We start from the raw sequence: 13070 nt of genomic DNA, 5'->3' as shown, positions 1-13070 counted from the left end.
TTTCAGAAAGGCAGTCCATGCTTGTTTGGGGCCTGCGTTCATTTGTCCCAGGCCTTTGACACAGTCAATAGTGCCCACTGTGGCAGAAATTGAAACAGTGGGGACTCCCTGAATCACTCTTAGCTATAATAATTGTACTCCACGAGCCGTCTTAAGATAAATCCCTCAAAATAGTCATATTTAAGAGCCCCTTGAAAAAGGAATCTAATTTCACCTCGAGGTTATCTGGCCAGGTAGTACCTACTGGTAAGGAGGTCCTATATTTGGGGTTTAATGTTCACTCTTTTTCTTCTCAGGGATACGTAGAGGGAATTATGGAAGGTAAACTATTCCAACTTAAGAGTCAAATAAAGAAATTCAATTATGGTTTCTGCAAGTTTTTCGATACTGCCTCTTATAAAAATGAGTGATCCCTATCCTTACATATGGTGTGGATTTTAATCCAGCAATAAAAACAAACTGGGATAGGTTTGAGGGGATATTATGGAAACATTTTCTCTCGCTCCTACAGTCTCTTGCGATATAATCCGTAAGGTATGAATTGGGTCTCCAATCTCTCTACTCACACGTAGAGTGGAGAATATTGACTGTATATAGGTTGATTTTGGAATCCTGATTAAATACGCTTTATGAAGAAGTGAAAGTAGAACTTGAAAAGAATAACCTTCTTCTGAGTGGATTAGCTCAATATGATCTTGAAATCATAAGAATGCGATATAAGTGACTGTTGGAGGTACCTGCAGTTAGAGGCTTCCACATTTGTGTTTGTAGTTCAGCAACCCAGCGACCATGGGTTGCTATGCACATAGTTATCAGGTTCCAAGTCTGGATGTCATAGCAGAACTTGGAACCTGGTGGGAGGAGTTTGATTCTGAGGGAATAAATACACTGGGCCTCATCACGAGTTTGGCGGTAACCCTTAAATGCAGCGGTAGCGCTATTACCACTGCATTTAAGGGTCTGCCAAATCACGGGTTTGGCAGATTTCCCCCCAGCTCTGAGCTGGGGGGAAAACCGCAGAAATTTTGCGCTCTTACCGCCGGCGGGAAATCCGCCAGCGGTAAGAGCGCGAAAATTCCCCATTGAGCTCAATGGGGAATTCCCAAATGGGCTCAGTGGGGGAATGGGCAATACCCGTTCCGCCAAACCCGTGATCCGGTGCTATTAGCGCTGGGGGGTTTGTCTAATCGCGCCGGCGTACACCGCCCAACTCGTGATGACGCCCACTGTTTTGAGCTCAGCAACGTGTAATCGCAATCTTTCAATCCTAACAAATTGGCGACGAGGATTGAGGAAAAGAAGATTGACGACCCCTGGCTGAGCGACACTGTGACAGACTGGAGACAGCACAGCGGCACCGTGACGAGAGGTGCATAGAAGGAGAGGAACCCGCAGTGCAAGATCAGCATGCCGTTGTGCATTGCAGGAGAAGGGAAAGGCACAGAGGCGAGCAGGGTTCCCATTCAGTCCCCAGAGACTCCGTTAGCAGCAGAGGAATGTGCATAGGCGGGAGGCTGAGCTTGCAGAGCTGCGGCAAGAAAGAGAAGCGGGTCATTGGCAACAGGAGAGCACACACATACCCGAAGCCGGATCCATGTTGCCAGAACCACGAAACTGCATTAAGGGGGTGTGCTACATCAGTGGGGACATTGTGACATCTGAGTTTGTGCGCACGCCGGAGAGCGAGCACTCTCGCGAGCTGGGTGTGATGTTACCCAAGGGGATGCTGTCTGAGTTGCCGGACGTCAGTGCATCCAAGCAAAGGGGTTACCAAGGCAACCTTCAGTATACATAAAGGAAAAGACCCTCAAGCGTCATGAACCCAATGTACGTAAAAAAGAACCTAAAAAGAGAGGACTGGATTCAAACTCATGGAGATGCAAACTAAAAGGATGTCTCAATCTCTATCAATGCATGGTAAATCGCAGTCCTTTCGACCAGGTTAATTAAAGCACTTTCCAAATTTCAGAGGTAGAAATGACATCTTGAGATTACCTACGAGGGAAATCCTCTTTTCTAGACACAAGGATTTACATAGTGACAATTTGTGTGAATGCTACCACAATTCATCTGTTGAGACATATCCGGGTGGATTGAGAAGGTACTCGTGTTGAGAGGGTGAAAAAGTTCTCAGTTTGTTGATAAGGATTGGTGGCTTAATACACAATCATTCTGGGAACGAATGAGCATGGCACATGAAACACTCCCAACATGGCAATTAGTAACATTCCTCCGAGAACTGAATCTCTTCTCTTCCTTTTTCTTTTAATATTTATGGATAATGAATGAATGTATGCATTTGTTATGTTAATTATTGTGTTGTCTTTTGTGAAAAGTTTATTTGTTTGACTATACCACAACAAATTAAAATAAAATAAAAATGTCTTGCACTCCTCAAACAGAGCAGAAAAATTCATCTGGGAAGGTCTTTGCAGCAGTTATTCATATTTTGGAATTGCCATCAAGCCCATCTGCTTACACCTCTTTCCTCAAACTCATTCGCAGTAGTTCTCTCCCACACCTTGTTTTTTTTTTCAATATTCACAACAGCTCCACCCCAGACCTTGGTTTTCTCAACCGTTACAGCGGGTCTCTCCTAAACCTTGAGATGCCTCAGCATTGAACAACAGGCCTCTCACAACGTGATTTCTCGAAATTCACAACAGGTTTCTCCCAGACATTCACTTTAGGGTGCATGGATGATCAGTCTTCCTTTCATGGAGACAATATTATACTACACTCGTGCCAAGGGTGCTCCTTCTTTGGTTTTTCTAGGAATGTGCATACTCCTGAGGGATCTGTAACAAGAGGATCCTTTTTGCAGCCTCAAGAAACTTGACTACCTCAGCACAGGTAACAGTTCCGCTGCTGGCACCCAGGGATCTCTCAGAAGCATGTCTGCTTCTGTCTAGTCTGCCCTGAGGTTTTACTACCCCTTTTATACTTCTGAGCAAGGGAGTTCTTTCCTGGGCCAGCTCGGGATTGGTTCGTAAGAGTCCTGCCTTCTAATTAATTCATGGTACTTAATTCGGAGCTTGAAATACGACACTATCCTTTACTGGATTGGCTAACTATTTATTGCTAATTGGTGGACTTAACAGTCCTTTTCCACCCTTAAAGGTATCCCTGAGTGGCAGCAACTTCTTGGAATTCTATTTGGGCCTCGATACGGCTCCACAGCATTCTACGAGTGAGGAGATGCCGGAACTTGTAGTCGTTGAGCACAAGCAGGCTGCTCTCCATGCAACAGGTAAGGACTCTCTCCCGTTCCCTATCTCTTCATGTCAAGTACCTGTTGGATGGACTGCTGACCTCCGCGGGTGAGGATTTCTATACTTAATAGGTCAGACGAGGGCTTTAGTTTCAGCAGTGTTTAACGGGAGTTAGTGGCCGATGAAACATCACAAGGATGGTAATCTTTACCCTTGCTCAATGTGGTGTTAGGAAGCTGAGTTTACAGATGCCTGCTGGGTCTTTGTCTCAGGGTTTACACTTGCTGGTGTTGATCTGGCTTATTGGCTCAAGGCCATACAGCATTACTGTAAGGTAAGCAAACTGGCGGGATACCTCCTCAGCTACCACTGGAAGGTACAGTGGATAGCGAAGATACCAGCCCAGTACCAGTGGGTTGCTTGCCCCACATATTAGGATGAGAAGTTCGATTTCCTCACCACACTGCACAAAGAGCTCCACGTTAGGAGTGGTCGGGACCTGCATCTCTCCTTTGCCACTCCGCTCTCTATGCGGGAGCGTTCTACACTTCTCCGGTAAACATCTGATAGTTCCTTAACTTTGACAAGCACCAAAGGCCTGCGAACACCAATTCCATGGTTACCCTTGTTTCATTTAGTTTGGCTTCTCTTTAAGAGACAGTTAACTGTCCTAGGCCTCCACTGCTATGGAGGAAACAAGGGCATCATCCCCTGACCCTGCACCCTCTGGGTGTCTGTCACCCATACACACAGTCACACATACACAGTTAACCACACACAGGGTCAAATAAGGGACATCAGACTGTTCAGTGGAAAACTAATACTCACCCTCCCACAGCTGTTGCCTTCAACCTAGCCAAAGTCGCAGATGTTTTCCCAGGCTCCCTACCCCCATATGTGGTCACAGACTTCAGGTGTTGACAGTCAAGTAGCAGGGCATGCAGCTCAAGCTTGGAGGCAGCAGTGCCATACCAGGTGATTTAAAGGTTACTAAAAGGACCAGGACCGAACCAGCTTAATAGAAGCAGGTTGCAGAGCAGACCAACCACGGACGCTGGCAGGCCTTTAGGCATGCCGGTACCCCGCTAAGAACCTAATCCACTGTCCACCAGGTTGCACCACCACCCACGCCAAACCCACACTTTCACTAGTTGTTGAAGAGATTATGGAAAACGTCACACTATCCAACCAAAAACACCAGGCTAAAGATGAATCAAGGGCATGGATTATAAAAGCATTAATCAGGAAAATTACTGGGTTTGGCTGAGCCTATTCAGCAAGCCACCATCTTGAAGATGGCCCATTAGCACCCCAGGAATTGAAAACAAGATGAGCAAACAAATAGAATAGACAATGAGGGTAATTATAGGTTTCCTGGGATCCCACCGGTAATTCTGGCGGGATACCGGGAAATAGATTACTTCGTTATTGGCACCTGATATCACGGAATTTCCGGGACATTACAGGTTCCAGCAAAGGCGGTAATTACCCATTACATGTAGTCCCATTGCACTCCATGGGGTGGGGGGTGGAATTGCCTGTATTACTGGCACCAGTAATACTGGCTGTTTTTTGCCAGTTGGGACCCGATTTACCTCCGAATCTCTTGGCTGGAGATGAGTCAGTCAACACCCACCGGTAAACTTGTAGTTTGGCGTGCTGGAAAAGTAGTGGTAATGGAATTACTGCCACTTGTTTCCCGCACTGCCCAACACGTAATGAGGAGGCCCAATGACAAAAAATGTAGAAGACCAAGTTACTTAGCCCTGGTAACGTTCTTTCGACTGGATGTTCCTACCACGTATTCCTTATCTTTGATATTTCCCAATATCCAGATTTGCGGCTTTGGAAAATATTTTTCAGCAGGGGGCGTTGTGCGTCAATGTCGGTCGACTCAATGTCCCTCTGAGGCTTCCGTCTCGATGTCGACGTCACCGCCGGTATATGTAGCATGCGCAGGGCCTGTTGGCCTCAGTTCCGTTTTTACGAGTGAGGCATTTATCTTGTGTCCGACAGTTACTCCCCCTGAGAGAGCGTAGACTGCAACCGCAAGAGAAATTCTACTACGGGCTAGGTTGGGAGGGGCGATAAGGAATATGTGGGAGGAACATCCTGGGGTAAGTAACTTGTTCTTCAAATGGATTGTGTCCTTCCACGTATTCCTTATCTTTGATACACTCCCAAAGCAGTTTAAGTAATTGGGAGGAGAGAGTAGAATTTAGTACGACATGATTTTTGTTATGGTTGTGAATGCACTGAATGCAACACTGCTTTGCCAAATGCAGACTCTTGACCCGAAGAAGAGTCTAAACTATAATGTTTAGTGAAGGTGTGTACAGACGACCATGTGACAGTTGCAGAAACTGCACATCCCTTATTGGAACTCCCCTCTGCAAAGCAGACGAAGTTGCCATGCCCTTGTTCGAATGAGCTCCTAAGTGTTCTGGAGGATCTTTTCCCGCTAGTTTGTAGCATTCTATTATTGCTAGTAAAATCCATCTGGATAGGGTTTGTTTGGTAATAGCCAACCCAAATGTGTGACCTGAATAGCCCACCAATAACTGGTCATGCTGTCTTAATCTCATCATTCTGGAGATGTAAAAGCTCAGTGAAAGTCTAGGGTAAAGCCTGTGAAGCCTTTCCGCTTCCTTCCCAGGATGTGGAGGAGGGTAAAAGGATGGTAATGTTATCTTCTGAGTGAGATGAAAGTCAGAGACCATTTGTGGGAGAAAAGTGGGCTTCACTTTCAGTACCACCTTGTCTTTATAAAAGATAGTATAAGGAGGCTTGCAGGATAAAGCCTGTAGCTCAATCACCCTTTGAGCAGATGTAATTGCTACTAAAAAGATGGTTTTTAGGGTTAATATCCTCAAAGGACAGGAGTGAAAGGGCTCAAAAGGCGATCCCATCAAAAAGTTTAACACTAAGTTGAGATCCAAAAGTGGGACTTGAAAAGGGATTGAAGGGAACACATTTGTCAGTCTCTTTAAGAATTGTGCTATCAGAGGTATCTTAAAGTAAGAGACTTCCTCTGAAGTGCATTTAAAAATAGAAAGCACTGCCAAATATCCGTTGATGGTACCAATCTGGAGCCCCAGATTTGCCAGATGTAATAAAAAGGATAACACCATTGGTGTATTACATGTAAAAGGGTCAACATTCTTATCTCTACACCAGCTGCAGAACTTATTCCAAGATTTAGTTGCTGGCCTTCTGGCCAAAAGCAAAATCTCCATTTGTATATCAGCCTCTCAGAAACCAGGCTGAGCGTCCTGATATCTGGATGGAGAATCTGGCCCTCTTCTCGCGAGAGAAGGTCCTCTCTATTCGTGACATATCGGTGGGCAGATTGAACATGTCCAGAAGGTCCAGGTACCACGTCCTCCTGGCCCAATCCAAATAGGATAATGGATTTCCTGAACATTCTCAACCTTCCGTTTACGCAAGGAATCACGGGGACTGGAGGAAACACGTACAGGAGTGGAAATTCCCAGTCCACTACGAACACGTCTCCTAGAGCTCCTCTTGGGGAAAATTCCCTTGAGCAGTACTGTTTGCACTTCCGGTTGGCACTGGTCACAAACAAATCCACTTGACTGGTTCCCCAAAGGCTGAAGATCTCTTGAAGGACTTCCTGAGCTAGATCCCACTCGTGGGAGACTGTGCTTTGCCTGCTCAGAGCATCCGCCGTCGTGTTCTTCTCTCCGGCTAGGTGAACTGCAGATAGAGAGATTCCTTCTTGTATTGCCCAGAACCTGAGCTCATTGCCTCCCTGCACAGTGGTAGTCGCCCTACACCACCTCTCTTGTTGAGGAAGTACAAGGCCACTGTGTTGTCCATCATTATCAGGACATTCTTTCCCCGTACAGATGGCAGGAAGACCTTCAGCGCTAGTCTGATTACCCTCAGCTCTAAAAGGTTGATATTTAGTTTGGACTCCGATGGAGACCAACGACCGCTGATTGTCAAATCGTTGGTATGGGCTCCCCACTCCGTGAGTGAGGCATCCGTCACTACTGTTATCTCCGGCTATGGTTGCCAAAATGGTTCTCCTTTCAAAATGTTCTCCTGACAGGCCCACCTCTGAAGATCCAGCGAGAGACTGTTTGGAATTTGTAGGAGGTCTGACATTCTTCCTGAGAATTGTGACCACTGAGTCCTGAGAGCCCATTGGAGATATCTCATTCTCAGGCGAGCCTCTGGCACCAGAATAATGCAGGATGCCATGAGGCCAAGCAAGATTAGAAAATCAAAGGCTGGTAGATGCTGGGCATTCTGCAATTTGATTATCATCTGCAGAATGTCTTGAGACCTCACCTCTGGTGGCAGGGCTTTTCCCAGGGATGCATCCAGGACTGCTCCGATGAACTGGAGTCTTTGTGATGGTATCATGTGGGACTTCTTGAAGTTGAGGGAGAAGCTCAGCTTGTGAAGGGAGTGGCAGGTGTAGCTGAGATGATCCAAGGCCTGTTCTGGGGAACTGCAATTGTCTAGTTAGGGGTAAACGTGAATGTCACCCCTCCTGAGACTCACTGCCACAACCGCCATCAGTTTGGTGAAATCCTCAGGCGGAGGTCAGCCCAAATGTTTGAACTCAAAACTGATAACGAGAACCACCAATGGCGAACCTCAGGTACTGTCTGTGGTTGAGATGGATCCGCACATGAAAGTAAGCATCCTGAAGGTCCAATGATACCATCAAATCCTGAATCTGGACGGCCTGAAGGATCTGAGAAAGGGTTACCATCTTGAACTTGTCCTTCCTGAGGAACTTTTTCAAGTCTCTTAAGTCCAAGATGGGTCTTAATGCCCTGACCTATTAGAAAATATGGGGTGTACCAACCCTTGTTCCTCTGCACTACAAGTACTGATTCTATAGCACCTTTCTCTAGCAGCGTTAAAATCTCCTGCATAACGAGCAGATCTGGAACTGTCAAATAGTTGTGCCCCGGTCTTTTGCAAAAACAGGAGGCAGTAACCTTAGGCAACTGTTTCCAATGCCCATACATCTGATGTAATAGCCTGCCATTCTGTCAGATGCTGTGACAATCTACCTCCTACTGCAGTCTTGGGAGTGAAGACATGGTCAGCCGCCATTGAAATGTACTCCCAAAGTGTGTGTGTAAACCTTGCTAATGTGCACGTAGCACTGGCCGATTTTAAGGCCATACTCCCGGCTGAAAAATATTTTGCCCATGGAGTTGCGACGCTTGTCGTCCCTATCCTGAGGTATTGAAGGATAGGTATTTTGCCTACTCGTGGAGGTGGCCGCCTAAACCACCAGGCTTTAAGGCCTAGGATGCTTGGACAGGTAATATGGGTCAGAGCTTGAAATTCTGTACTTTGATGTCAATTTTTTATTGACAGTCGGAATGCTCTCTGGTGCTTCCCAGTTAGTAGTCAAACGCCTCTGTAAGGCTTGATGAAAAGGTTCAATTGGGTCCTCGTTTGGCCCTCTGTCCATGATATCGGTAAGTTCAAAGATTGGTGCAGGTCTTGACCACCCAATGTACTCCATAACCCTTGACATCAGTTGCGTGTATGTCATGTCTGCGTGCTCACCTGGGTCAGCCCTGCCAAATTCAACCTCTGGTGAGGTGTCTATTCTACTAGCCTCATGAAGGTATTCCTGTACGTTTTTAATAAATGAATCTTCTGAAATCAATGCCTCAGGCACTGATGGTGTTCCATATTCTAACCCAAAGGTTCCTCTGCATCTTCATGAATGGAAGAGAGGGATTTGAAAAAAATCAGATTGTGGCAAGGACGTGCATGTCTTTTCCAGTGTAGTTGTCATGATATTTGTGGTGAGGGGAGTCGAAATCGTTGACTGCTTTGTCGATGGCTTCGACAATTGCGCTAAAGACATCGGCATATGTGGCATCGAGGAGGTTGACTCTCGAAGCGTAGATGGTTTCTCCAAAGTTATCAGCGCTGATGACGTTGATGATGCACCTTATGACACTGATGGTGTTGAGTCTTTTTGCGTCAATGGCGTTGATGGGTCAGTCCTCAAGGGGATTTTTTCTCAACTCGAGGGATTTTTTTGATCGCTCTCGAGGAGTCTTATCCACCGGGTCCGAAGACGCACAGCTCTTGTGCTTAAGAGGTCTTTCGACCGGAGCATGTGTTTTGGGAGCAGTCGAAGGGGCAAGGCCGCATTCTCGAACACCTTTAACATCCATAATCGAAACTAGATTTAGTGGGGCAAACAACCCATTCCGGTGAGAAACTTGTAGATGAGGAAGATGGCGATATATGGCGCCGTTTCTTTCTGTGTCGACGGATGGTGTGAACCACATCATGACCGGGAATGTTTGTTCTTTCTTCGACGAGGAGAAACTGTTCTCAACTCGTCTGAATTGTTTTGTTCTTTTGACATAGTGGAAGGGGATTTTTGGGTCCTACCTGCCACCAGCTTCCCTCTATGCTCTCTCCGGGCCTTGGCTGTCATAGAAAGGCAGTCTTCACACTCTGATAACGGGTGAGTCTACCCCAGGACGATCCTGTGAGGGTCTGTCACGTACATCGTCGCACCACAGTCACAGCATTTTTTTAAGCCGGATCTCGGGGTGGACAACGCCAAAGACCAAGCCATTGTTATTCTGCTCGAAGAATGGATGCTATTTCTCGAATAAGTGTCAAAGATATTTCTGTCAAGGAACGAGGCGTTCCGCATCCGAAGCGTAAGCGCAGAAAAATGGAACAGAGGCCAACGGGCGATTCACATGCTACATATACCAGCAGTGACGTTGACATCGAGACGGACGCCTCTGAGGGACACCGAGTCGGCAGGCATCAACGCACAGCGCCCCCTGCTGAAAATAAAATTCCGAAGCAACAATGCTGGATATTGGGAAATATCAAAGATAAGGAATACGTGGGAGGACACCATCCATTCGAAGTTCCAATTTCAAAATATGTTTTAAGTGGTCAGCTCTGAGCTAATAAACTGAATAAAAAAAACACTTGGGGCTAACATAAATATCAGGGTGTAGCTTACAGCAATAAACTACAATGGGTTAAGAACAATCTGGTTCACAAGGAGAAGATGTAGTCTAGGAGCCAAGTTGCTGACCTTGCATTCCGGGGATCTATTGGGTGACTGACGTGTGGTCAAGCTTGGCATATCACTTGACCGCACGTGTTTCAAATTGCACATGTGAACATGTAAAACACAAACAGTGTGCTGTCTAGCACTGTACCAATATAATAACAAACATCCTCCAAGTTGTTTTCTTTCTTTCTGTAGCAACATGAGCCCACACACCATATGATGTTGATCTATGCACTAGTGATATCAGAGGAATCCCGGTTAACACAAAACAAACATCCATATGTAGTGTAAACTATCTAGTTCCGGGAAGGAGTAAACTAATATTAATATTATTAATGAGATAGAGCTTGGTGCAACAGGTTATACTTTCTAAGGTGGCAAATATCAACAATCCTTCAATAAAAAAAAAACAATTTTATTCAATTTAAACAATGGTTAAAAAAGGTATTAAATCACTGTACATTCAATTGCACATGCATGCTAATAGCAAATAAATTGCAGTTGTGTCCTTTATACCTAATTGACACTCCCCTTCTTTTTCTGTTTTTTTTCTACTTGCCCCCCTCCCCCATTTCTACCTACATTTTAGGAGACTGAGGTCATTCTTTTCGCCCAGAGGAAGGTTGAACTCCGATGCCGCCTATTCCGGCCAGCAGAAACGTGCAACAGAGTTTCACCTAAACCACATTAATTCTCCTTTCTTTTTTGCGTGTAATACGGTCGTGGTTTATCAGTTTAGGAAGCTCTGTGCTTAATATTTTGAAACTCAGGCAAACACGTTGGCATACTTGGCAAGTTAATAAATTCAGAAATTATCAGATCCCGATCATGCAGACATACACAACAAGTGCATCTACATGTACAACTAGTTAGACGATTCATCTCTAAAAACAAAAGAGTGATGTTGTTAGTGCATGTAAGTGGTGGATACACCGAATGAAGTATCTTTTTTAACTTTTTCTGTATTGTTTCCACCACAATAATATCTATTCCATTTGTTCACTCTAAATGTATTTTTGGTTTAACAATGTTTCTCTCTTGTTTGCACTTATCTTTTGTTCTAACTTTTGCTTGCTCTTTGTGCATTTTAAATCAATGTTCATAACTATGTGAGCTCTATCTGATGCCTTTTTTCAGTACTGACGCCGCTGAAGCAGCAGTAGCAGACTTCAGCACTACTAATCAGCCACGAGGATATTAACCCAATCTTTAGGAATTCAGTTCTCTCCGCTACAAATCAAGAGGTAAAAGTTACTTTTCCTTTACGCTTTCCCTTAGGAACACACTTACTATACTGACTCTGTAATTTCATCCTGAGCGAATGTTAGCCTCTAACCAATGGCCACATGCTTATTACTGTTATAGGCCTGTTTGATTCATCCCCTGCCTGGCTCTCGATTTAACTGGACGACCGGATAATTGAAACTAAGGATATCTGCCCCTGATCGCGCACCTCACCCTCACCTGAGGCGCTATAATCACATTCTCAATTGAGACTATACTGCGAACTGAGAAGCCCTACAGTACAGCCACACTAAGCTATAAGGTGGGTTCTCCTCCTGTTTTTAAACTTTGATTTATGTCTTCCTTACTACTAACTGATAGAGTGCGGTAGCACTATACATGTGATTGAAAGGCCATTTGTACACTTTTCTTGCAGTTAGCAACGTGGGACTACTAGTAAGCCCTCCAACAACTGAATAAAGTAGTTGTTCGCCCCCACAAGAACCTACTAAGGTAAACTAACCTATGGCATGAGGTTCTAAGTTCTACTACTCAACTGTTCTCTCTTTTAACCCTAGAGGTTGTACTTGTTTTAACTTATTTTCCAGTTAGACTTGCTGAAATAGGAATCTGATTTGCACTCACCCTCCTGATGAAGAATGTTCAGTACTAAAATCCTTATAACAGAAACTGTAACCCTCTGGATTTCAACAGAGGCTCAAATTAACAGTATACGTCAACTAAGTGACCAGTGTATGCATGGATAGTATGCTCTGAAGTATCCACTTCGTTTTGAAACAAAATCCATTCATCGGTTTTGATGTATTCCTATAGAATTTCTTTTACCTTGTTATTAGCAGGCATGTGCAACCGAATGTACAGTGATTTTATACTTTTTTTTTTAACAATTGCTTAAATTTTAAATTGAATACAATTTTTTTATGAAGGATTGTTGCTATTTGCCACCTTAGAAAGTATAACCTGTTACACCAATCTTAATAATATGAGTTGATCCATGCACAACACTTAACATGAAAAAATTAAAAGCACCTGCATGCCTAAAAAGTCGTCATAAATTGGAAATTATCACTCACCCGTCATTTGAGCACGTTAAAAACTCTTCCTTTATTTTTGGATGCCAGCATCCATTATGCAACATTGATGTGTGACCCTATAAAAAACAAGCAAAGGGAAATATAGAGGTTACATTTATTCATCTGGATTTAGTAAACATCATTATAAACACACATAAGGAGGACTGTGTTATGTTTGGTTTTTTGTAAAATGTCTGTATGTTGTAAGAAGTTGTGTTGTCTAACTCGTCCAACCCAAATGATAGTGGAATGCTAACGAGTGGTGATGAGTGACAGCTCAGAGAATGTTGGGTGAAAGTGATGCATGTATGATTCTTAATGTGCTACTAAAAGCCGATCTGTGAGCTCCTGAGGATGGATCGGTGTGTTACTCTTCTGTACATATGTTGACATGGGGTAAGTAACTGATTTAATGCAACCGATTGCAAATTAAGTTAAGTTATTTTGAACATCTCGGCTCCTGGTGCCACCTGCCTGCGAGTA

The 13070-nt window shown here is 44.5% G+C and overlaps 1 protein-coding gene across 3 annotated transcripts in view; it reads right to left on the bottom strand.

The window, feature by feature from the left end:
* Nucleotides 1-13070, bottom strand: part of WDR70 (WD repeat domain 70) — a 2341596-nt gene that overhangs the window by 1334378 nt on the left and 994148 nt on the right. For all 3 annotated transcript variants that reach the window (XM_069627151.1, XM_069627149.1, XM_069627150.1), the window contains exon 8: nucleotides 12588-12664. In XM_069627151.1, coding sequence (XP_069483252.1) covers nucleotides 12588-12664 — 77 coding nt within the window. The remainder of the gene's footprint in view (nucleotides 1-12587; nucleotides 12665-13070) is intronic.

Source organism: Ambystoma mexicanum, chromosome 6p (genome assembly GCF_040938575.1).
Source record: "Ambystoma mexicanum isolate Mex_15411 chromosome 6p, UKY_AmexF1_1, whole genome shotgun sequence".
NCBI classification, from domain to species: Eukaryota; Metazoa; Chordata; class Amphibia; order Caudata; family Ambystomatidae; genus Ambystoma; species Ambystoma mexicanum.
This window is presented reverse-complemented; position numbering and strand designations above follow the sequence as displayed.